General features: G+C 45.2%; 1 protein-coding gene across 1 annotated transcript in view; it reads left to right on the top strand.

Annotated features, from left to right (window-relative positions):
• The window catches only part of Ppm1h (protein phosphatase, Mg2+/Mn2+ dependent 1H), a 271,738-nt gene that overhangs the window by 165,207 nt on the left and 79,640 nt on the right, over positions 1-26,891 (top strand). The window contains exon 5 of the mRNA XM_038314921.2: positions 10,533-10,617. Coding sequence (XP_038170849.1) covers positions 10,533-10,617 — 85 coding nt within the window. The remainder of the gene's footprint in view (positions 1-10,532; positions 10,618-26,891) is intronic.

The following is a 26,891-nucleotide window of genomic DNA, read 5'->3' as shown; positions in this document are numbered from 1 at the left end:
CACATGGCTGGGTTGGAGATTACATACATGATAGGCAGCGACGATGAAATTCTGCCCCTTCAGACCTCAGACTGTGGCATTTATTTGGCTTTGATGTCCAGCAACCCCCATGGGCAGAGAGGAGGAAGCCAAGTATGACAAACCAAAGCAGTTTGGTTTGGATTGTAACTTCGGTTTCAAGTTGATCCTTGTCCTCTGTCCTGCTTGGAGGGTTCTAATGCCTCTTGCTCTGTGGAAACTGGACTCTTAGATACCTTCTTCTTAGACCCAACAGCCTGGCCATTTTTGACACCTTTCCCATTCCTGCTCTGTAGAGAAATGACTTCTAAGTTGGCCGTCTGTGCACATGCCCGTATGTGTGCACCTGTGCGTGTGTGTGCACACGCATGCACTTAAACAAAGCCTTGTCTTGAAGCTGACAAGCAGTGTACTTAACTGTTCCCTGCCACACTTATTTGTGGAGTCATTTGATTGTGAGCTGGGGGCGGGGGCAGTGTATGGCTTTAACTTGAGGGGCTGGGAGGTGACACTCTGGAATGCGCTCTGCCAGCCGGCACAACAGCAGCTCCTGGCCTTCTCCGCACGTCAGAGAGCCCCTCAAAGGGCCCCTGTATCTGCCCTACCTGATTCTCCCAGTCTCCTCTATGAGTTCTCAACTTGCTGGGACTTCCTTTAGTCTGAAGCGTTTTTATTCTTGTTATTATTTATTAGGAGGTCTGCAACTGACCAGCACAGCTTCCCAGTGAAGACGAAATCAAACCTGATGGCCCCCTGGGAGACGAGGAGCTGCTGTCCTGTGGGTGGCATAGAGTCACCCCTCAGTACCACTGGGCTTGGCCCTGGTCACCCCCCCACACAGAGTATATCCAAATCTGAGCATGTGCAAGTGTAAGCTTGCACACATGCTCTGCGTACTTGAAATCCCTACACTATTCATAATATCTAAATGGTATTTAAACAGTTGCTGTGCTCTATTGTTTAAGGGATGAATAATGGCAAGAAAAGTATGTTACACTATAGACATATCTCCCCCACACACCAAATATTTTCTATCCACAGTGCACTGAATCTCTGGATATAGAACTTGCGGATACTCTATAGGAGGCCAACTGGGTGTGGTGAGTTTGCTTGCCCTGGAGCAGGAGAATTGGCTCTAAGCTGCGAAAGTGTCATTTGCTGTGTGTGACCTCCCAGCAAGAATATCTCCCACAACCTCTGCTCCCAGACCCTTAGTCCTAGAGGTCCCTATGGGCAGGAGTAGCAGGAACTGAGCAGGAAGATGCTTTCTTGTGTTTTGCTTTATTTGCATTATCAAGGACACTTCTCTGTTTCCTTGTGGAAACATTGAGTAAATGTTTCTGTGAGGCCATTGTATAAATCACACATGGATACTTGCTCCAGTGCCCTTAGATGCCCAGAGATGGATTTGAATCAGGTCAGGACAGACCCCTCAGGCTGTGAAGTCAGGACAGGAGACCCTTCTTGGCTACCACTGAGAGCCAGACATAAGCAAATCGTCACCAGTTAGTCTTTGAAGCTCTCTTTTTTGTACTTTTTTTTTCCTTTCAGCTCTTGCCAGTTTTTTTGTTGTTGTTGTTGTTGTTGTTGTTGTTGTTGTTTTTCGAGACAGGGTTTCTCTGTGGCTTTGGAGCCTGTCCTGGAACTAGCTCTTGTAGACCAGGCTGGTCTCGAACTCACAGAGATCCGCCTGCCTCTAGCTCTTGCCAGTTCTGAACCCACTCTTGAGAGTTCTCCTAAAGCTCAGTGATAGGAAAGAGTCAGACATTTCCAGGTTTGACCAATTCATATTTTTATAACAAAATCTGACTTTGAGCTTCTCAAGTGATAGCTCTTGAGAAATACTTTCTCATTTATGTCTAAATGTCAGGTGATTTGAGGGGAGTAGTTGGACCACTGGACAGAGCCTGTGGACTGGTGCCTGCAGCACCCAGGTCCTGGAGACTGGCGGTTGTGAAGGGTGAGTGAATATGACGATGGACTTCAGCAGTCACATCTGAGCAGAGCCCATCCTCTGAATTTACAAAGGACCACGTTCCCTCCTGCGGTCTAATACATAAGGACAATTAGCCCTCTAACCCTTCTCCCATAGCTTTCTCCCGGCTCATCCGATGGAATTATGTGGTGTCCAGCTGCTAGAGGCCACTGTCATCATCAAGCCTTTCTTCACTAGATAAAATCCTGCAGGTAACTCAGTCTGCTCACAGTCTTCCGCTGGGTGATGCCCAGCCTGGCACCAGTCGAGGGTCTGCCAGCTGATACACAAAGTGCTGACCACTAGGCCGAATGGATGCTCAGAAGCCAGGAGCTCAGAACTAAAGGCTCCTGCCACTTCTTGAGAAGGGGCTGGGGTGAAGGGTGGGATGCCAGAAGACTGGGAGCAGCAAAGGACTGGATTGGTTCTGAAAAGTATCTCAGTTCCACCAAGCTCAGAATCTGGGGTTGCAGGAGCAGAGCCTTGACCAGTGCTCAGAAACCACTATGCATCAACTTGGGCACCAAGGCTGAGCAGAAAAGCCTTCCAGGTCAAGCCTTTCCAGTTGCCTGTGGCTGGGCCTGAAGGGTCACATATGGGAGGCTTTAGCCTAGAATCAGACTCTCTCTCTCTCTCCATATATAGATATACATATATCTATATATCTCCATACACCACACACACACACACACACGGAGAAGTGTGTGCATAGTTTCTCTTATCACAAAACACAAGTATACATGTATTACTCATCAACTTGCTTTTCTTGCTTACTTTATCAGAGCTGCCTCTGGGTCATAAAACATACACTTCATTCTTTAAAAAAAAATACGATTTTTGTCCAGACCAATGCATTCACCATTTTCTCTCATGATATTCAGGCTGTTTCCAGTCTTGGCCACGAGAAGGAACATCAATGCTTGAATTCTTCTCTTTGCATCCTGTGCACAGTCTTTGAATTTGGGGGGCTATAGTCCCCAAAGTGAGCTGGCTGACCCACTGAATGTGTGACTGTTCGCTTCAATAGTTCTTGCGTGTGTAACCCATTTCCATTCATTGTTAGAATAGCTGTTCTCACCCTTTGAGAATGACTATATAATACTGATTTTTGCATGCATTCCAGCATTACCTTGACGTTGATATGCATTTCCCCAGCCTCTTGAGAACGTACCATCTTTTCATGTATTTAGCCAGTGTTTGAAATGTCTGTTCTGTCTTTCATTAGGGCTTATTCTGTCTTGTTTTTCTTTTCTTTTGCTGTATTACCAAATGTCTTCTGGGGCTTTTGTGGGTCCCACTCTGAGGACAAACATCACAGTCACACTGACGTGAGATTTAACAGCCCTGACTGCGATCTCCCTATGGGAAATCATAAAATCAAATGACTGTTTGAAACGAATGCCCCAGATCCCCTTCTTGTTTCCTTGAAGGGACTAGCTAAATAATTTTCACTCAGAAAAGTAGTAAAAGGTGGGTGTTTTTCATTCCAAACTATTACTTTGGAAGATTGAAGACAAGGGACTTTTCAGAGCCTGTTCTCTAAACTAGAGATTCCCTGTGGAGTAAATCACCTTTATCCTTTCATGTGGCTAGTGCTGGGGTGGGGGGGGCAATATCTAAAAAACTACCCAGTTGACTCGTAAGAGCTTAATATCAACCCTGGTCATTCGGCATGCCCTAAGCAACACCGTCTGCACTGCGGTGAAAACACAGATTCAGCTGCGTCTCCCAATGAAACGCTGACCTTAACATCGGGGAACATGTTGAAGGCCCACGCCCCCTCTGTACAGGGGATAGAAATCTCCAGAAATTTCTCACTTATTTCTGCTAAACGGAAAGGGTAAATGGAATATCATTTAAAATCCGACCTGAGCAATAGCCACAGCTTCAGGCCTGACTGAGGCTCTAGAGGGAACGAAAGAGGCCTTAGCTCTCCTTGGCCCTCATTGCTGCCTCAGCGTTTGTTCTGTTTTGATTTTGATTTTTCCTCAAGGAAATCATCCTGTAAATAGTGAAGAAGATACAGAAATGGAGAGCCTGTGATGAGAGAAAGTCGCTTTAATCCAGGCGTCCTCTGCTGTATCGATGGTTGAAGATGAGGTTTGCAGGTCTTCACGCCCACTCTGGCCCCTTTGAAAACTCTCTCCTGGTTTTGTCCTAAGCCCCCGGAGGCCAGCACTCTGGCACATTAATCCCAAGGATCAGCGGGATAAAAGAGAGAGAGAGATCAAAGGGAAGCCACGCATTACATAGGAAGGGCACCACAATGCGGGAACAGGATGGTTGGCAGCCTCACACTTTAATCTATGGGTGCCTCATAAAGGCAGAATGTGGTAGGTAGTTCATACAGAAGTGAAGGCGCGCGCGCGCGCGCGCGCGTGTGTGTGTGTGTGTGTGTGTGTGTGTGTGTGTGTACAGAGTGGAATTTGGATGTGATTGCCTACTCAGGAAAGTAATAGGCGAGGCTTACGGTAGTTACGCTGGGATGAACGCAGATACTCATGTGGTGTTTGAAACTTACAAATGTTTGCATAGGGAAATACTGCTGGCCTTGCTCCTTTCTGCCTCATGAAAAGATAGCCCTGCCCCACTCCCCCGCACCCCTAGTCCTTCAAGTCTCTTCTCAGTGATGACTTCCTTGTAGACCTGCCATCTTCTCGCGAAATCCATCGGGAAGATGTACAGAGTTTATACATTTTTATTATATTTTTATCTATTGTGTGTATTGTGCACGTGCACACGGGTGGAGCATGCCATAGCACACAGGAAGAGGTCAAAGGACAACTTTCTAGAATCAGTTCCAGGAATCCAGTGATGGATCATCATCAGGATTGGAAGCAAGCAGCTCTTTACCTGGTGAGCCACGTCACTGCCCAGGCTATACACAATTAGTAACGTTCTTCCAAAAAAAACCTGGTTAAGACTTTGTGTGTGGATACGTCCACCCAAGTCCAGTCACTGCCTGGTTATGTAGTCACTTATCCCTCAGCAGACAGCTGTGTCTGTCATCTGTCACATGCCAGGCACTGGGCACTAGAGACTCAGAGAAAGTGACCAAGCTCTGCCTGGAAAATATCTTTAGTGTAGATAGAAACATAGCTGAAACCAACAAATTGCATTTGGTGCTGGCAAGGGCTGAGGCACAGCTAGGCATGGGACGACCTTCTGCGGGGGTCACAGAGAAAGGGCACTGGAGGTAGCTCAGGAGTACAGTGGGAGGCGTTCTGGGTCGACTTAGCGCGGAGTAGGTGGGCCATTGGGAGAGGTGAGAGAACAGAAAGAGTGAGGTAAAAGCTAGAAATAGAGGAAGGAACCAGATGGTGGGAGAAAAGGGAATTGCCAGGAAAGGGAGGGGATGTGACACGATGACAGTAATGCCTCAGAACTGCCTTGTGAACCAGGTGTGGCGACGTGCGCCTACAGCCCCAGCACTTTAGAGACCGAGGCAAGATCATAAGTTGGAAGTTTGTGACCTTACTGAGTGACAGAGCAAGACCTTATATACACACTCGCCGTGCACAATACACACACGCGCGCGCGCGCGCCCACCACCTCTCTGTGGCATGTTTTATCTTATTCTTGTGTGCAATAGAATCGTGGTAGCAAAGGCTGGGGATATGGGTAAAACGAGACAGACGTCTGCTCTCGTGTTCTGTAACATAAGTGTGTTTCAGGACCGTGCATACTCAAAATGACTAGTAAAAATAATTGTGAGTAGGCCTGGCGTAGTGGGGCACACCTTTAGTCTCAGCATTGAGGAGGCAGAGGCAAGAGGATGTCTGTGAGTTCCTGTGAGCCTGGTCTGCATACTGAGTTCCAAGACAGCGAGGACTACATAGAGAGACCCGATCGAGAGAGAGAGAGAGAGAGAGAGAGAGAGAGAGAGAGAGAGAGAGAGACAGACAGAGAGACAGAGAGAGACAGACAGAGACAGAGAGAGACAGAGAGAGAGAATTGTGATGTTCCCATCAGAAAGAAGCAATAGGTGTTAGAACTAGTAGATCTGCCAGTTAACCTGTAACTTCCACATCTTATTTATAGATATTTATTATCATATCCCATAAATGTACATATCTACTTTGTTAATTTAAAAAAAAATACATTGTACCCATGGGTAAGAAGTGGGCAGAACTGGTGTCTTAGGGTTTCATTCAGTTGCTGTGAAGAGACACCATGACCACAGCAACTTTTATAAAGGAAAACATTTAATTTGAGTGGCTTACAGTTTCAGAGGTTCAGTCCATTATCCTCATGGTAGGACATGGTGGCCTGCAGGCAGACATGGTGCTGGAGAAAGCTAAGAGTTCGACATCTTGACTTGAAGGCAATAGGAACTGGTCTGAGGCACTGGGCATGACTTGAACATATATGAGACTTCAAAGCCAGCCTCCACGATGACATACTTGACATACTTCCTCCAACAAGACCACACCTGTTTCAGCCTGCTAGTCCTGCCACTCCCTTTGGGGGGCATTTTCTTTCTGACCACCACATTGGTGGTCACACAGAGCCCCACTATCAGAAGAATCCCAAATTTGTTTTAATACCCTGATCTTGAATTTTTCAGTTCTCTCTCTCTCTCTCTCTCTCTCTCTCTCTCTCTCTCTCTCTCTCTCTCTCTCTCTCTCTCTCTCTCTGTGTGTGTGTGTGTGTGTGTGTGTACACGTGTACATGCATGTTTGTATGTATATATGTACATGTGTTCTTGTTGAAACCAGAAGTCAATGCCTGGTTCCATCCTCAACTGTTTTCCATCTTTCTCGTTTCTTTATTCTTATTTTAAGTATATGGATGTTTTACTTACTTCTTTATCTGTATATTGAAAGTGGGTGTCTGATCCTCTGGAACTGGAGTTACAGACCTTTGAGAACCTCAGTGTAGGTGCTAGGACTCACTCAAACCTGAGTCCTCTGGAAGAGTAGTCGTTGCTCTTAACTGCTGAGCCATCTTTCCAGCCCTCCATCTTATTTTTTGAGACTGGGTATCTCACGGAACCTGGAACTCAGCGATTTGACTGACCAGCCAGGCCCCTTAGATCTCCCTATCCCTACCTCCCCAGCTATGGGATGACAGATTCACACTGCAGTGCTGGCTCTTTCACATGGATGCTGAGGACCAAACTCAGACCCTCAGACTTTTGTGGCAAGAGCTTTACTGATGGAGCCATTTGCCCAGCCCCAAGTTTCCAATTTTTAAACGAGGGATGCTGTGATTATATTTTGCACTGGGCTCTGAAGTCATAAAGCCAGTTCTACCTACAATTGCCTGATGCTGTGTGCAGTACTGGAATTATAAACGTGGTTACATCAGGCATGATTGTTACAAGAACTTACAAGCTAGCATGGGAGATAGACGGGGTTACAAATGTGATATCTTTTGTATAGAGGCACATTGCAGGCAATAAGGAGATGGAAAAGAGTCTCGCCTAGCCTTAGGGCAAAAATCAAGGAAACAAAATTGCCTCTGGGATAAGAACAATCCGTGGAGTCAGGAGAGATGTAAAAAAGAAGCTAGAAAGAGGAGGGCCTAAGAGCCAAGGTTGGGATCAGATGCTACCAGGGCCTTCAGAACAGTGACATGTCCCGTAGAGATCCTGTAGACCAGTGGTTCTCAACCTTCCTAAGGTTGTGACCCTCTAACACAGCTCCTCATGTTGTGGTGACCCCAACCATAAAATTATTTTGTTGCTGCTTCATAACCATAATTTTGCTACTGTTATGAATCCTAATGTGATATGCAGGATATCTGATATGTGTCCCCTCAAAAGGGGTCATGCATGACCTTCAGGTTGGGGACCACTGCTGTAGATGTGTTGGCAGCGGCTGGATGGACAGGGAGTCTAGAAGTAAATTCAGCACTGTTTGAGAGAACAGCGGGAATGAGAAAGTAGAGACCTTGAGTCTAGTTGCTGTTAATGTAGAAACTATAGTTCAATAGAAGAGGGCAGTCTCAGGTCAGCTTTGGGCTGACAGAACGTTGTTTGGTTGGCTTTGAGTTGATTTTGTGTGGTTTTCCAGCACTCTTTTGAGCATGGTTTTACACTGTGGAGAGAGAAGCTGGAAATCTAGGAATGGAGATAGTGATGTTGGCGGGGTTGGGGGCAGGACTGAGGTGATCCATCACGGGCAGACTAGCCACAGAACTGAAGAAAACATGCCAGTGGAAGCTGGCGAGTTTCTCGTCGGAGGGCTCTCTTACCTGCAATGTCAAGGCTATTGATACTCACTGAACAGCAACTACCTGCTGGTCCTCTCTCTTCTCCCTGTCCAAGGAAACTCCTGTGACTTCCTTCACCTGCTCTTTAAGTCAGCAAATAGTCACGAGGTGCCTGCTATGTGGCAGGCACAGTGGTCAGTTTAGAAGAAGAGAGAACAAGATGGACTAGACCCTGATCTCCCAAGACTTAGGTTCTGAATCCATAGCCTGGGAAGTCACACTGGCTTCTCCCAGGATGCGGGTAAGGGGATGCACTGATGGCACCAGACCTTCCTCTTTGGGGAATCTCTGGCACCCAAACATATCCCTCCTATTGTTCATTATCTTTTGTGTCTGGCTCTCTTAGTACACAATCAGTTGAGCTCTGGGGCCCAGGTAGAAGAGAGGAGTTAGTTAGAATAACAAAATTAAGCAACATTTGGAAAAGTGAAGCTGAGCAAGGCATCACGTGGCATCTTTCATGCTGACCTCCAGGACCCCAGGCTCTGCTGGCTGCTTTGAGATGAGGCCCTCAGCTGTGCTACCTGACCCACTTCCACCCATCATGGTCTCCAAATTTCTCCACCCTCTGTCAGAACCCTTGCTCATTATGGTAGCTGTTTCCCACCAATAATTAAGATTAAGTGTGCACAGTAATGCATAGTCAGTTGTGAATGGTGGACGATTGCACTTAAAATGATCACTAGTTTCTTCTAAGAAGAAATTGTTATTTTATCACATTTTAGGTAGTAAGGAAAATGATAAAGAATATCACAGATGCCTTCCCAGAATTAGCTTCCCTGACCCTTCCTGTTTCCCTATTTTTTTTTCCTAGAGTCATAAATTCTCTAAAAAGTCCAATATTTTTGTTGTCCTAAGCTGTACCCTGCCACCAGTTCCTACGATGGCAGCCAGCGAGACACAGGGGTCAAGAAATCAAGGATGGGGTCATGGTCAATAAAGCCACTCGTGACGGTTATTTTGAAGATAGGGAGTGGCTCCCCAAGGGCATCTCGGTTGAAAGGGTCTGCAAGGTATTCTCTAGAGCTCAGCAAGATGCTTGTCAGACTCATGGATCTTCACTCAGAACGATGTCAGAAAGTCTGGGGATGTGGTCCAGAGATAGAGCTTACCTAGCATACACAAAGCCCTGGGTTCAACCCTCCCCCCCCCCCCCCGTACCATAGTATAAAATGACCATTGTCGGGTCTGAGGTCTCAGTCCCTGAGTGCCAAGGAGCTGTGAGGTTAGTACAAAATGCGATTCCCCAAAGCCACTTTCATTTGCCATAAAAGTGTCCACCTTCATCCACCGCCAACCACTAGTAAGGGACTGTGGAGAACCAGAACCGCTTTGGCGAGTTGGGATTATGTATGTCTCTGTGATACAGTGGTTGCCTACTTCGTGCGAAGCTTCGGTTCCTTTAACAGCGAAAGGTTTAAGCACAGGGGACAAGAAACACCAAAGACCCGGGAAAGGCATTGCCTACCTATTGGTCCTACAACCTTGCTTTAGACATCTGCTTTGGGGGTCCCTGCTCTCCCTAGGACTTGAGTACTAGTCTTGGGCAGACTTTTTGGAATGTATGAATTTTATTAACCTTAAGATGGTAAGAACAACTTTGTCTAGATCCCAGGATATAAACCTAGAAACTCTAGGCCAGAAGTGCCTAGCTCCTAACATGCTTATGAACCGCTTGGCAATCTAGCTACCGTGGCAGTTCTGCTAAGGAGCCTGGAATAGAACCTGGGACTCTGCATTTCCTCCATGCTCTCAAGGGAGACCAGTGCTGCCGCCCACTGGTCCTTGGAGTTCCCCAGAGTCTGGCTTTGCACAGCCTGGTACCTTAGATACTAGCCCCATTAGACTTAGGTTAAATGGCATTATAAATGTGGTTCCCAGGCTGCAGGGTAGCCACAGGTCAAATGCCTGGCATGTGTGTTGGGTTGGGAGCAGCCGAGTTGGACCATGCAGAGAGCATTACTGTGCTCGCATAGGGCTCAACTGGACAAGCTGGGTCAGAGTGAGAACTATTACCACACTCCTTTTTTCATTCATTCATCTATTTAATCCTTCAGCATTGACGATGTGTAGAGTTGGGTGCTTATTGCAGGGGCGCTAAGGCAATGGGTCCAGGTAGCAGCAAAAGAAATGTCGTCCTTTGCTAACTATAGTACTCAGTACCTTGGGACAGAGATGCCCCCAACATGGCAAGAGATCCAGAGATGGTGTTAGTGAACCCGCTGGGCAGGCGGGTAGCAGGAGACATCTTGCATGGTTTTTCAGTGGTTCTCACAGAGTCCTTACGCATTTGTCGGCCGCTGATGCATTGTTCCCGTTCCAGGGCCATAATCATCAGAAATGGAGAAATCATCCCCATGTCGTCGGAATTCACCCCTGAGACCGAGCGTCAGCGACTTCAGTACCTGGTAAGAGTCGTGGGGTCTGGCAGAGGGTGGTGATACTGGGGGTGGTGTCAGAGCTGTGTGACAGGAACACATCACTGTGACATGAGAGCAGCCCCACCACAGCCAAACGACATATGGTATTAACTCCCCCCCACACACCTTCTGGATCACACATCCCGACTGTGTGTGACGACACACCCCACCTCCGTGAATTGGTATTGCGGCTAACTTGCCTCCCATCTGCACTCAGCGTGCTCGGCTTCTTCCAGTGGGTCACCGTGCAGAACCCAGGGGTCATTCTGAGAAGTGCAGATCCTCCTTCCTTGGCCTGCAACTCAAGTTGAGCTCCTGCAGGTCTCACCATCGGTCCCGTTACCAGAAGGAGCCTCTTTTTATAGCAGCCGAAATCCCCGATGATATGCCACACAAGTTCACACTCCAACAGGAAGGCTCAGGACCCTTGGGGACGATGCAGGCGTCAAAAAACCTGTTTCTGCATTGAAATAAGCTCCGCCTGTAGACGACCCTCTTGGGGGTGAAATAGTGGGGGGTCTTAGGAGACCTATGCTCCCCTTCAAAAGCAAAGTGTTATGAAAAGCAGAGTGAAATTCCCTTCCTTGTCCTCGAACTCCAGAAACAAGATGTTGGGGGATAAAAGTAAGTCTTAGATAAAAGTAACTGTGGGCCATCTCAAATCCCTAGCTGCTTTGGGGGCTAAAGTCTCTGGGAATCAGCACAGTGAATAGAGATCTGAGGAGAAAAATGTTTTCCTGTAAGATAGGAAAACCGCAGTGGCCCCCGCCCCTCAGTTCTATGAACAAACTGATCTGTGCTGCTCAGTTTTCCCTATGTGTCTTAGCAATGTAGATAGTTGTGGGGGGAAGGAGGGGGTGCCAAGCATTTCATTTTTTTACAGTGTGTGTGTGTCTGTGTGTGCGTGTGTGTGCGTGTGTGTGTGTGCGCACTTGCATCAAAGGACAACTTGTGAGAGCCAGTTTTATCTTCCTAGCATGTGGGTTCCAGGGATTGAAGCCAGGTCATCTAGCTTGGCACAACTGCCTTTACTGCTGTACCATGGCTGGCAAGATTAAATTCCTGTGGTTGATTTAGAAAGTAGCCCTGTACCTTCACTCCATTCCCCAGTGGGGTGATTTAGGCTGTAACTCTACAGCATCACTGTTACTATTGACAAGGCATATGTAATAGCAGGAATCCCAAGACTAGCATAAAATACGGGATTTATCTTCTGCCCAGCTTGTGTTTTGCTTGGTTGGTTGTTTTAAGGGGTTGTCAAGACAGCTCAGGCCAGCCACAGTACCTTCACTGCAAATCTTGCTTTGAAAACCAAAACACTCCAGCAAAAGCAACTCGATGAAGCAAGGGTTTTGTCTTGACTCGCAGTTCCAGCGTGCAGTGCATCACAGTGAAGAAGACCCAGGGGCAGGAGCTTGCTCCACAGTCAGGGGGCAGAGGGAGGTGATTGCTAGTGCTCTGGTCTCTTTCTGCATTTTATTCTGTCCATCAGTAAAAGAATATCTTCCTACTCAGCCAACCTAATCTACAAAATTCCTCCCCTCCACACATGCCCATTGGTTTGTCTCCAAGCGATTCTAAATCCCATCAGGTTGACAGAGTAACCATCACAGCCTCTCTCCAAGAACTGGGACAGGAGGTATAACCCTGATTTCTAATGTTGCCGTCCCTGCATTTGTGGTAGAATGTTCTTGAAGCTACCAGTGATGGAGCTCAAGTTTTTTTTTTTTTTTTCCTTTGGTTCTCCGAGGAAGTATAGAAGACGCTTGCTCTGCTGTTCCCTAATTGGATGGCGTTGTCCAGGTCTCCTAACCTTTCTAGACCTTGAAAAGTCAACTGTGAAGTGTAGTGCTCGACAGGAGGGTCACCAAAGGCCTCTGAGATACAAAAGTCATTCCCAGGCGAGTTTATACCAGCTGGCCTCTCTAACACCTGTGCGGCTTTTTCTGTCACCCAAGGCCATGAAATGATCTCAGCATAGACATTGTCACTCCCACCTAAAGCCCTGAGATACCTTCTGTGCAGAGAACGCAGCCAGACCCCACCTGGCTCTGCAACACTAGCTTCCTGTGGCTGCCACCACCCATCCCCCACCTCCCCAGCCCACGGTCAGCCAGATCACTACCTTTCCCTTCAGCTCACACCAGCCACCATCTCTCTGACCTACACCCCTTCGGAAATTTACTCTGTTTAGATTCCTTCCTGTCTCTGCTAGAAGAATTTCCGCTCATCCTTTGAGATGCCAGCTCAAGAGACACTTCTGAGAAGTATCCTCTTCCTCCCAGGGAGTCAACCCCCAGTGCTGGTACCGCAGTACATAGAGGCCTGCAGTGTGCCTTTCAGGGGTTTTTGTTTGTTTGTTTCCCTCCCTCCCCGGATGTCTAGCTTCCTCTCCAGATTGAGTTCTGGAAGGTGAGGGCTCTTACCTTAATCACCTCACTGCTGAATTCAACCAAGCGGCTGGCACAGTGAAGGCTTGGAGTAGGTGGGAATGAAAGAATGCTGGGTCAGCAAATAAAATAGCGCTTTCTGCTGCCCTCCTGTGCATATGACAGCAGAGTAGGAGACATTTGTGTCTGTTCCTCCATGCCCCCCACTGAAATCCACTTCCTGCTGGAGGCAATGGATAATCAAAAGTTAATTTCTTGTGCTTTTTCAATTTTTAAGTAATATGTTTTCCTTGTTAAAAAAATCGACATGGGCGCTCAATTCTAAGGGAGGCTATGAATGGCTGAAGTTATCTGGGGAGTGGGGAGAAGATGCATGTGGCTCTGTGTGATTTCCATAAGTCACATCATTGATCACAAGCCATCAATTACAGAGATAGGGAAACTCAGAAGACCTTGTAGGGATTAAGCAAAATGATATGCACAAAGTTCCTTTGTGTTACCCAGTTCTCATTTAGCTCTTGTTTGATGAATTCAAGTCTTGCTCCTTCAAATATGCCTTGCTCTATCTTGGTTGTTAAGACAAAATGCCATCAAGTAGCTGGTTTATAAACAACAGAAATGTATTTCTCACATGCTGGAGGCTGTGAAGTATGGGATAAAGGCCCTGGAAGTTTCAGTGTTTAGCAAAGGCTCTCCTCATCCTGCTTCATAGAAAGGCTTTTTTTTATTTCCTTCCTCATATGACAAAGAAGTTCTTGGAAGCCTCCTTGTCCCTTAAGCTGTAATCACACCCCCACACATGGCCTTACCTTCCAGATATCATCACAGAGGGATTTGGCTTCCACATATGAGATCTGAAGGTCTATAAAAATCATTCTAAAGCAAAATCCTGCCGGCCTGAGATCCATTTTGCCCTGCTTTCCTTAGTGCCCACTTCTGATGTGGCTAAGATGAAGGGATATTTTGGAGTCTGTCTTGACCAATCAGTGTGGATTCTATTAGTTTGCAAAGTAGGGCCGAATGCTCAGTTTCTAAAAGATGAGGACACCATCTTCTTAATCCCTCAACAGGTAGACAGGAGGAGTGAACGCAATCTGAATCTAAACCACCCTGGTAGCTCAGCCTCTTATCCCTTCAAGCTTAGAAATACATGCTCAGAAATGACCTGCTCTGGCCAGAATAATCACACAGTGTGACTGTTTGTAGTGAAGCATTTTAGGTTAAAATATTCGGAATATAACATGAAATCTTCATGACAAAATGTTTGTTAGAATAGGAGGTCGTTAATGTAAAGTTTTGAAAATAGGATCAATTATGAGAGTTAAGTCACCTGAGCGTGGAGTGGACTGCCTTAGTCCGGCCTTGGAATGACCTGTACAACCTCAGTCCTGATTGTGACTTGTTCGGAAATGGCAATGAAAAGCGAACCCCTTGGCAGTATAAACCCTGGACATTCTTCTTCATCTTAAGACGTGGCTCTGCCCACTTACGAACTCCTCACAGTTCAATACACCTAAGTCAAAATGCAGCCAATATATCTAATTTTCCAATCATTATAGCTAAGCCTGGCCCAATTTCAACATGCCCGGCGCATGTACACTGGCTCACAATATAGGGAAATCATCCAGCAAGCTGAGTGAGGTGGCACACATCTGTAATCCCAGCACTCAGGAGGCAGAGGCAGGAGAATCACTGTAAATCAAGGCCAGTCTGGGCTACATAGTCAGGCCCTGTCTCCAAACAATAAACCATAAGTCATCAGCAGTCTGATTTGTAATATAATAAAGTGCTGGCTACTTTATTAATTTTATTGTGTGCGCTACTGAAAGTGAAAGTGGGGCTGTTTGATATATATATACACTTTATGCTATCATGGAGTCAAAACAATCATTAAATCCAACCATTGTCACCCAGGGACCATCTGTGCATGAACCATCTCATGGTTTTAATTGCACATGCTTCTTCGGATTTTTTGACCATCCATCCCCCTGATCTAATTATGAATGGTTGGCGCAATGATGGTTGGAGTATCCTTTTCCCTCGCATGATCTCACCTAGTGATGGAAGATCAGGCATCTTCTTTATTCTTAGGGCAAATCGAATTTTATGTTCATATTGTGTGAAGAGATATTTATGATAGAATTAGCAGAACATCTAGGCCCTTAGCTACTTGCTTTGGGGTAGCTGTCTGCAGTCCCCAGGCTCTCTGGCTGAGAGAAATAGATAATGAGCTGTTCAGAGTCGGGAGGGTGGCCAGGGCCCTTTGTGACCTGCAGTGGAGAGGAATGGTCTTATATGCACAGGTCGGATGCTTAGGGAGGGTGGCCAGAGCCCTTTGTGGTCTGCAGTGGAGGAGAATGGTCTTGCTGTGCACAGTCTGGATGCTTAGGGATCACGGTGCTGAAGGACGATTGTAAGACAATGTGGCAGGCGTGTGAATTTTGTTTGATCTTACATCCTGACCTCAGGGGCTCTTCACACGGCTCTTGGGTATCATGAACTTTGTCTCATAGGTTCTCCGATGGAAGTGACTAAAAGCACAGGCTTGTGGGTCTGGTGTGCTCCCCAGAAAATGGCAGGTATATGTCAGGGACCATTTTCCTAAAGGATAGATTTGACAGGGACCATCGTCCTTACAGGGATAGCAGAGGTCATTGCCCTAAGGATGTTTATGGAGATCCCACCCCTCATCCCAAACTATCTTGAGAGCTATCCGTTAACGGAACCCACCCCTTACTCCAATGCTAATGGATCACATCTGTTAAGGGAACCCACCCCTTACTCCAATGTTAATGAATCACATGCTTAGGCTTATACCAGGTGCTGACTGATGACCTTCAGTTACCCCGGTAGAGTTCCTGCCTACCCCTACCTCCACCCCATTCAAGGGTATATAAGCTGTAACGTTCACCCCAATAAAGGGAGACCTTGACAATAGAATCTTGCTTGGTCTCCATTCCTCTTCTTCAGCCCATGTCTTGCAGGTTAGCGCCCCTTCAGAGGACCCTGAATAGCTGACCCTGCCGGCGGGGTTACAGTAATCCCCCTTCCTTTTATTAAGGAAGGCAGCTAATAAGTGGAGAGCACTGGTCAGAATCTAACTACATAGTCAGACCTATAGGAGAAGGGACTGGGGCAAGGAGGACCCTTCTCTCGAGTGGAGTCTCCTATCCTCTCCTGGGAACAGAGGGGTGTCTTATGGGTAGTATTAATTATTTTTTGGCCCTTAATGATGGCCTGTGATGAGGGCTCTTGTCTTAGGTCGAGTGGGGACCAGGTTTTTCTCCCCATTACCCGTCATAGGGTTCCCAGGGCCCTGTCTTAGGTTGGGGGTCCCACCATCAGCTGCCCATCCTTGAAGCTCCTCAAAAAGGTATCTAGCAAGACCAAAGTAAGCAGGTCTTTGACAGCAGGGTCCCTGTCTTAGGCTATGTGGAGGGCAATCCTCATCCCCTGACATCATGCCATGTTGAGCCGGCCTGTACGGCCTCTGTATGATGTGCTGTTCAGGGGAGGGCTCGACAATATTCCCGTCATTGGGCCTCTGCATGGACTATTAATGAAAAGACTGCGAGGAGCTTCTAAAACAAAAGGTATAAAAGATATAATTTGGACACCAATGACTCCATCTCTGGACAAGAAGAAAGGGCACCTTCCAAACCCAGTATTCACCTTTTAGTCTGACCTATGGTATAAACTCCTTCCTAAGTGTCTACTCCAACATAAGATTACGAGTGCTGCTTGCCAAAAATTTTTTCCATGGATTCCAGGTTTGGGGTCTGTAGCAAGGGTAGAGAGACAGAATGCATGGTCCTCTCCCTGCAGTACTTTGTCTCACACCCGTTTTGCTGGTGTCTATGCCTATCGTGGACAGGCACACATCTCTCTGGGTTTTATGTGGCAAAATCTAAAAATTTTTAACATATGCATTAAACCCAAACATTTTACAGGGTGTGTCAAACTTTTCCTAACATCTATAAGCAGTTACAAATATCATTAGGTCAATTCCAGTAAGAGTACAATGACAAACATTGTTATATCAAAACACCACCAGTTCCAGTCTCTGAGCAACAGTTAAAATCCTGCTCTTTCCCCTTCTTAAGTGAAGAGGAGTTAAGATTTTAATCAAAATGAGTTTTGTGTCCCAAAGATTAAAACAGATGTTTAGTCTGCATCTTAGCTCCAAAGCAAACAGAATTCAAACTGCAGAAAATTGTAGTCACCAATGGTCAGGTCATCTCAGCAGGGCATCTGTGTCTGCATCTCAGGTCTGGAAAAAGCTCAGCATTTGTGCTTCATTCAGGGCAGGTGGGATTCCTGGGTGGGGTGAGCTGGATTCAGCTACCTGAAGCACACCTTGGCAATTATCTCAGCTGAATCTCTGGAGGCAGGATGTGTAGAGTGGCATAGCAGGTCCTGCTATCAGGCACTTCTCTCCATGGGGGCAGGGAAGACTGGATGAGGATTTCCTCCAACTTGTCTTTCCTCGAACTCCTCCATGGGGTGTCCGCAGCTATGACATCATCAGGTCCAGCTTTATTTTCTTTCTGTGAAACAAGGCACAAACATATCCTCGACCCCAAATATATATAGGTCGGGTTTTTCTTATAATGCATTGCAAGGGCTTTTTTTTACCTTGCATTAGTAAAGACTAGCTTGATGTTATCATGTCAGATCTGTTCTCATCAGGATCTGTTTGCAACTTTTTTAAGTTGCTTTCAAGGAGCCTTGGTATCATAAATACATGTATGGCCTTTTCCCCAAATAAGCACAGGGTCAGGGCCAGCCCAGACTCCCAACAGGGGGTCCTTCCATAGGGCTTGTGCATAAGTAGATTGGGTAGAAGGGTGCCACAATCTGTCCACAGCGGACTGCCCTTGATTGTCCAAAGTTAGGAAATTAAGCACAAAGAGAGCATGGGCCAATATTGTCTTGGCATTGCCTTGTATGAGGTAAAGGGTCTCTTGTGCCATTAATTTAGAGATGGTATGCTTCACTAAAAAGGGACAGAAGGGCAAAACCTTGGGATGAGGTAGCAGGCGCATGTATCCAAAGAAGCGGCTGCTCCTCTTGCCACAGGAGCCCTGATGGCATATAATCAGAGGCAAATGTCAATAGATAAAGGATTTTTTCAGGATCAAAATATCCTAAGCCTTGCAGGGAGGTAGCTTTTTTTACCCTTATAAATGCAGCTTCTGCCTCTAATTTAAGCCTTTAATATCTTAACTGGCAAAACTGGGAAGGTTTACCCAAAAGCAGCATTTTGCTTTTTCATAAAACTGTTGTTGAATAAGTTTTACACTTAATACACACATTTGCCATAGCTGTAATATACTGTACTTATACATTATTGTACACTTTACCTGTTTGAGTACCTGTTAGGCAGCTTCTTTAATCTTTCTATTGGAAATTGGCTCATTGTTTTTTGTAAGAATTTTACCTATTGGCTCAATATCTCCCATAAGAATATTATAACTAGGGCTTTAACTATTGTATATCTAATTAAAAGTTTTTAAGCTATCCTCCTCTTAAGTTGTAAGTCTGCCTAGCAGATAGGAAAATGGAAAAAAGGAAGCATTTTTAACTAATGATCGACATGTAGAAGAATAAAAATAGATCCACATCTATCTCCATGTACAAAACTCAAGTTTAAATGAGTCAAAGGCCTCAACATATAAAAATTATATTGAACCTCACAGAGAAAAAATTAGAAGTACACTTTGCCACATAACACAGCCTCAGTGGCACAAACATTGGGAGAAACAATAAATTATATCTTCTGAATTGAGAAACTTTGTATAACACGACGTAATATCAGCCTATAGAATGGGAAAAAATTTTTACTTATAAACCCATTTTAAAAACATATGAAGAACTCAGGAAATTAGTTATCAAAAAAATTAATCCAATAAAATATGTTACAGACCTAAACCGAAAACAGACGAACTTAAAAATGACTGAGAGACATTTAAAAAAAATGCTCAAACATAACATCCTTTAGCCATTAGAGAAATTCAAATCAAAACTCTGAGATTTCATCTTATCCTTGTAAAAATGACCAAGATCAAAAATTATCATTAACAACTTATACTTAAGAAAATGTGGGTAAAGAAAAAAACTCTATTGCTGGAAGTACAAACTAGCACAGCCGCTTTTGGATCACAGTATGGTTATTTTTTAAAATTAGGCAAATATTTACCTTAAATCTCAGCAATACCCCTTTCGGGCCTAAATACAAAAGTTTTTCAACCATACCAAAAGGACATGTGCTCAGCTATGCTTACAGCAGAATTACTTTATAATAGTCAGATTCGGAAAACAACCCAAATGTATCTCTTTTACACCTAGGATGAGACATCATCCTTTTAAAGAGCCATAAATACCATAAAATATCTTGGAGTAACACTAAGCAAGCAGGACAGAAGTTTTGGGTCCTGTCATCTCTGCTTGTGAAGGGGTAAAATTTTTTTTTTTTATTTTTAACCATTATCATTTGTTAGAGTATAACTCTGGCCCTTGATAAATTTAGTAAGAGGCCTGAGTCTCAGCAGTCCACCCAGAAGCAACACGTGGCAGCAGGAAAGGACCACAAGCTGAGATAACTCGACTCCCACCCAAGAGCGGGCCATACAAATGGAAAAACTTGTATGATAAGAACTCTTAAGAAAAAAATTAAGACATTAGAAAAATAAAAAGCTCTCCTTTTTTTGGGAAAGTAGAAGAAACACAGCAAAAATGACAATCTCACTAAAAGCAATCTACAGATTCAGTGTAAATGTCCATTAAAAAACTATAGCAACATTTCTCACAGAACTCACAAAAACTTAGGATAGCCTAAACAATCTTAAAATCCTGTACAATCAAGGAACTTCAGAATGTATTACAATCTCTGACTTTAAACTTTACCACAGTACTGAAATCAATCCACCTTGGATACAAATTCACCTGCTTACAAACACATTTTTGACAAAGAAGCAAAATCGTGAAATGGAAAAGAAGCATTTTAACTTGCTTATCTCAGAGGCTACCTTAATTTAAACCTGTCCCTTTTCCTTTAGCTGAAGCTGCGCCGCATGGCAGGGGGTAGAACACAGGCTCATTTTACCTGTTAGACTGCCTTCCCGAGCTCTGGCGGGCGGATTTTTAACTATCTTTTTTATTTTAACTTGTAAATCATAAAATTAGGAGAATTTTTGAATCCTTCTCCTCTGTTCTATAGACTGTGTGAAGTTAAATTTGCTCTCTAAACTTACTCTTGCTTCTGCTTGCCTTTGACCCGCAGGTGAGTTAGGTTAGCTGACTGTGTGCACTTGGCTCTTCACAAAAATCATTTTTTCTTTACCTTTTTTACTCATTTAGCATGCAATAAAAGTTGCAATTCTACATCTATCATGCTTCCTGATTCTCAGTAAATCTGCCATTGTTCCTGCTCCATTCTTACTCCCTTTAGTTACCAATATATATAACTGAATACTTTTTCCTTATCCCCATTATAACTTATTTACAAAGTTTTACTCCCTATTTACCTTTTGTCCCGCTTTTCTACATTTCTTTCTCTATGCTACATCTCTATTAAGAGCCCAGTAACTGAGGACAGCCTCCAGCACAGGGTCTCCATTTTTTAACATTTTACTAAGATCTTTCCCTACCTTGTCCCAAGTTTTGGGATGAATTCCTGGGCTGGTTAAAATTAAACAGGGGCATTTTTCATCTATAAAACAAAAGAATTCAGCTAAATCTCTCTTTTTAAACTCTTACTCCTCTCTCCCTAAGTGACTGTTGAAATTCCTCTACGAATTTCTCTTCCTTTGGAAGCGATTGTCCCATGTCCTATAGACGACAACGAACCTGCGCCTACCTCCGTCCTGCAGACCTGTCCGAGTATCACAGCTGGTCAGGACCTTATTTTCCTTCGTCCCGGGACTGCGCCTCGTCGTCCGGTTAGTTGGCCGTACTTCAGGGTCCCTGTTCAGGCGCCACTGTAACCCCGCCGGCAGGGTCAGCTATTCAGGGTCCTCTGAAGGGGCGCTAACCTGCAAGACATGGGCTGAAGAAGAGGAATGGAGACCAAGCAAGATTCTATTGTCAAGGTCTCCCTTTATTGGGGTGAACGTTACAGCTTATATACCCTTGAATGGGGTGGAGGTAGGGGTAGGCAGGAACTCTACCGGGGTAACTGAAGGTCATCAGTCAGCACCTGGTATAAGCCTAAGCATGTGATTCATTAACATTGGAGTAAGGGGTGGGTTCCCTTAACAGATGTGATCCATTAGCATTGGAGTAAGGGGTGGGTTCCGTTAACGGATAGCTCTCAAGATAGTTTGGGATGAGGGGTGGGATCTCCATAAACATCCTTAGGGCAATGACCTCTGCTATCCCTGTAAGGACGATGGTCCCTGTCAAATCTATCCTTTAGGAAAATGGTCCCTGACAGGTATATGTATTCTTACCCCAGTCGCCTGGGAGACCTGATGAGCCTTCAGGCAGTGGTCCTTCCATAGCTGTTGGTTTATAGGTTGGTTTGTTTGTAGGTTGGTTTTTAATGGATTGGAATAAATAATTTAAGTGAGTCCATGAAGCTAACCATGTTCTGAGAGTCAAAGCCTAGCTAGCTAGGTGAGAAGGGGATCTGGCTACTGGATATTCCTCAGCAGAACTGAGTGCTCTGTGGTTGCAGCTTTTAGGAAACCGCCCCGCCTTCACTTCAAGGGGCAGCTAGAAATGAATCACCCTCAGGGGACCTCAGATCCCCTAAAATACAGAGAGGAGGCGCCATTCTGCCTTGACGTCTCTATAATCTCTAGTTTGATTACATTAAGATATGCTGGTATCATCAAACCTTCCAGCAATACGCTCTCAGCAATACGCTCTGTCCTTGCAGAGTAACCCGCGTCTGCAGCTGGTTTTAATCAAAGACAATGTGCAGACAAGATGAAAGTGGGCTTCGGATACATATTTGATACACGCAAGTCCAGCATTATCTGAGGTGACTGTGGTGTTTTGGATACCCCAGCCCCACTCCAGCTTGGTCCCGTTAGTCTGCCATCTCTCTGGTGCTGCTGGGCTTGGGAAGGTTTCCAGTGAAGAGTGTCATCCTCTGAGCTTCCAGAGATTTTCTACGTTCAAGAGTTGTCGTCACAAAAATAGTCCTTAGGCTGAACCTGCTTTTAAGACAGGGGCCTCTAACGCAGTGGTTTTCAACCTGTAGATCTAGATCGCAACCCGTTTGGCGGTCAAACAACCCTTCCACAAGGGGTCACATATCAGATCTCCTGCATATCAAATATTTACATTAAGATTCATAACAGCGGCAAAATTGAAGTTGTGAAGTTGCAACGAAAATAATTTTATGGTTGTTGGGGGGGGTCACCTTAACGTGAGAAACTGTATTAAAGGGTCACGGCATTAGAAAGGTTGAGAACCACTGCTCTACTGGGAAATTCGAGTGTCCTTCTGAGTAAAAATGGCAGGCATCCCACTTCGCCTTGACAGCGGTGATTCGCCCTGGTAACCTGGGCTTTGTTATTGTTGTCGTTGTCGTCCCTCTGATTGTGCTACAGCAGAGTGTATGGATTCGGGGAGCCGGAGGACTCCTCTAATTCCAATGTCCTTGACAGTTTAACTCTGTCTCAAGAAATCGCGTGTAAGTTTTGTATTTCCTAACTAAACAGTGGCAGGCTGAAAATCCCTATAGCCTGTTTTTCTATTTTGTTTAGGTTTCAGGGACTATGTTGTAAATGTGACCCTTTCTTGAAATCCACGTATGCCAAGCAGAATTTTATCAGTTCTCAATCCAGCAATAACTTACGTATACAACCTTGGTTCTCGTCAGTTTGAGGTGTGGATACGGTCACATACGTGTCACCACTCACATGATGGTGTCAGAACACAGTCCTCGTTGTCCCCCTTGTTTGAGACCGGATATCTTCATTGTTTTTCCCCTCCATGTGTCAGGCTAGTGAGCCCTTGAGCTTCCAGGGATCCCCCCTGCCACCAACATCTCCCTGTAGGGTTCTAGGACTTCAAGCCCATGTCCTCATACTTACGTAGTGAGTTCTTTCTTTCTTTCTTTCTTTCTTTTTTTCTTTCTTTCTTTCTCTCTCTCTCTCTCTCTCTCTCTCTCTCTCTCTCTCTCTCTCTCTCTCTCTCTTTCTTTCTTTCTTCTGGATCAACTCCCCCACCTCATTTTGAGGTCTTTAGTTTTTAAAACAGAGTCTCACTGTACAGTCTTGACTGCCTGGAACTCACTATGTAGACGAGGCTAGCCTTGTCTCACAAGAGATGTATCTGCCTCTGCCTCCCCAGAGCTGAGAGTAAAGATGTGCCTGGCCACTTTGATACTTTTAAGGATAAACTACGGCTAAGAATTCCTCATAAGAGAATCTAACACACACATATTAAATGTGAAATCAACCCCCTCCCCTCACTCCCAAACTAAATAATGAGGTGGCTAGCTTTAGCTCAGGAAGAGCCTTCTCATCCAGCTATACCATGACTGCCCATGATCCCCAGTGACCTAATATTACACATTTCATTTCACTTCTGACCTTAGATTGTGATAAATCATCTTGGATTTACTGTTTCCAGTCCTCCTCTTGTGTAATTTGATGAGAATTTTCCCCTCTAAGGGCAAGAAAAAAAGAGATGACTCAGCTAGGGTTTTTTGTTGTTGTTGTTGTTTTGTTTTGTTTTGTTTGTTATAAGGAAGCAAAAGATTTCTGGTAGCCAGTGAAATTCTGCCTTTCGAATTTTGAGGGGTCTGGATATATTTTTGAATTAATCTCAGAGCTGTAGTTGGCAGTTTCGGAGCACGGCCTGTGATGGAAATGCGCCATCTTATTCGATACGTGCATAAGCGTCTTGACTCCCTGTATCCTGCTGAGGGGAATGGAAACTGAAGGCCCTCTCTAAGAAGGGTTTGGCAGCCACTCCTGAACCAGAGCTATGCCGCGGCCCAGCAGCTGCGTTCTTAGGTTTCCGCCTCAGAGAGTTGTCTGCAAATGTTCACAGAAACACGGACTGCGGATAGAGTCCAAACTGGGACCTGTCCAACTGCCCACGGAAAAGGGAATGAGCATGTAGATTGTGGCTTCATCCCAACATGAAATGTTACATGATCCTGAGAATGAAAATTATTATGGCTGTATACAGCAGGATGGATGGCAAAGACTTTTCTGCCCCCGCCCCCAACAGTGTCGGGGATGGAACCTAGGGCTTCGAGCGCCCAAGACCTCTATCACCAACCTCTGTCCTTAGACCTAATTTGTGACTAAGAGGCCTACAAGAAAGTATAAAAATGGAGTTCGGAGCCGGGCGGTGGTGGTGCACGTCTTTAATCCCAGCACTCGGCGGATCTCTGTGAGTTCGAGACCAGCCTGGTCTACAAGAGCTAGTTCCAGGACAGGCTCTAAAGCCACAGAGAAACCTTGTCTCGAAAAACAAAAAAAAAAACAAAAAAAAAAAAAATGGAGTTCGGGAGATGCCTTAGTGAGTAGCTGCACTTGTCAAACGAGCATGAGGATCTGAGTTCAAATCCCTAGAATCCACATAAAAGCCAGGTGTGACCACACCCCCAGAATGGTGGAGACAAAAACGGGAGATTGCTGGCATTTGGTGACTGCCAACTCATTCCTGCCAGTGAGGTTAAGTCTCTGCAGATCAAAGGAGGGACACCAAGTGTTGGAGCCCAGCGGTGGTACAGACTTCTCATTTTTATTGTTAAGGCAAGCCAAACGTGAGGTGATGTGTACAGTTAGCTTAAACAGACGTAAGCACAGTGAGGGTACATGCCTGGTGCTGTGTCTTATGAATATCATCTGTGGTCATGAGAAAAGGAGCAAGTATGTTCCCCCTAGGCCTTTGCTTTTCCCGCAGAGACCACGTGGACATGCCAGGGCAGACCCTTTCGTGTCCTTGCTTTCGAGTGCATTCACTCACGATAGTTTATGCAATTCTCTCGGGAAGGCCACCTTGTGGGAAGAGCGTTCTGCCCTCTTGCCCAGCCATAGTTCCCAGTGGGTTCACAGCTTTCTTACACAGGCTCCCACGGGTCAGCGAGAGACCCTATCTCAGAGGAATAAAGGGGAAAAGGATAATAGAATCGGTCCTTGTCCTCTGGCCTCCATACATGTACACATAGGCACGTGCATACATACACACTTCATACATGACACATACACCATGCACACTACACAAGTGTAAGTGCAAAGACAGCCAAAGCCAATCTAGAAGCTGGAACAGTACTTCCCTCTGGGGTAGCCACGGGGATTGTGTAGCTGTAATTACAGAGCAAGGGGCTGCTAAGGGGCTGGGAATGTTCCTTTTTAAGTGCTAGCTACACTAGGTGTGTTCAGTTTGTGAACGATTATCACCTTGTAAATATGTAATAAGCCCTTTACAATGTATATTATACTTCTCTGAAGCGCTTTAGGTATTTGCGCCTTTTATTCAACTGTACATTGTATTTTTTAGGAAGAGCTTTTCGGCATCCCTGGGGAAGCCTGCCCTCTCTTTGCCCTGCACCATACTCTCTTAGGGACACCTCTCAGTCTCCTCCAAATGTAGAGCTGTTCTCTACGCTTCTTACAGAGGCAGCCTGCACTGGTGCAGAGCTCTTGCTTCCGCGGGCTCTTCGGCACCTCTCAGAGCCTCCCTGGCATCCCCTTTCTCCACTGTGGAAGTCCACCATCTTGCCTTAGTCTCTGGCTGTAATGGCCATTGACCTGGTATAAAGCCTTCCTGAATCTCCCCTGCGTTTGAGCTCTAAGCAGCATGGCCTCTGTGATTCTTATGCAAATTTCTTTGGCTGGATATCTCACCCCAAACCTGACACAGTGTCCTTTTTCCTGACACCACTCACTAGCCAGTCAGCTACAAAGTAGCAAAATAAAATATCATCCCATAGCATAAGGAAAAGGGGAAAGTACGTTATATTTTAGCAGACAGTTCAAGTAGCCTCAAGAGCCACTGTCTCTCCACTGGAAGCCTAGAGTCCAATTCTTAGCCTTTGAATATAATCTTGGGATCTAGGTTGCCTATTCTGCCTATTCTATTTCTTTTTCCCTGACAAAGTTCTCCAAGTTCCACTCTGCCCACGTAAGCATCTCTCAGTCCCATATGCTGGGATGAGACTGCATGAATATTCCCAGCATGCAAATACCGAAATACTATCATCAAAGAGAAAGATATAAAATATATTCAGCATATCAAATAAATATGGAATGTTCCAGAAGGTGTCCAGAGATTTTTGTTTGTGAGTGGACATGGGTCCTATATGCTTCATCCCACCTTAGATTTGATCCACGTTTTTGTTTTGTTTCGTTTTGTTTTGTTTTTGTTTTTTGTTTTTGAGACAGGGTTGCTTTCTGTAGGCTGTCCTAGAACTTATTATGTAAGTAGACCAAGCTAACCTCGAACTCATAGAGATCTACCTGTCTCTCCCAAGTGCTGGGATTAAAGACATGCCGCACCACTCCCAGCCTTGGTCCACATTTTTAGCAAGTTAGCATCCTTATGAAATGTGCCTTAGGGGGGGAAAAACTGTAGTGATGCATGCATATTTATGAACTGCCCAGGTATGGGAAGTGGAGTAAACCATGCCAAAATTATTCAGGATTCTTACAACTTGAGAGCCAGGAAGTCATTAGGTTTTATTGCTTGAAGCAATCTAACAAACTCTCCCACATTTTGCAGATTTTAAATGTTGGAGCTTGTTGCTTCAAGTGAAATTCAGGTTTAAAAAAGAAAAAAGAAAAAAAAAACCACCTGTGGAATACTAGACTCCAAAATGCTGGTGTAAGCCATCAAACCAGGCCAGTACAAATGAAGCCATCCCAAACAGTCCTGACACTTGGAGGAGGTTTCCAAATTCCC

The sequence above is a fragment of the Arvicola amphibius genome, chromosome 17 (assembly GCF_903992535.2).
Source record: "Arvicola amphibius chromosome 17, mArvAmp1.2, whole genome shotgun sequence".
NCBI classification, from domain to species: domain Eukaryota; kingdom Metazoa; phylum Chordata; class Mammalia; order Rodentia; family Cricetidae; genus Arvicola; species Arvicola amphibius.
Note: the sequence above shows the minus strand (reverse complement) of the source record. Positions and strands in the feature narration are given on the sequence as shown.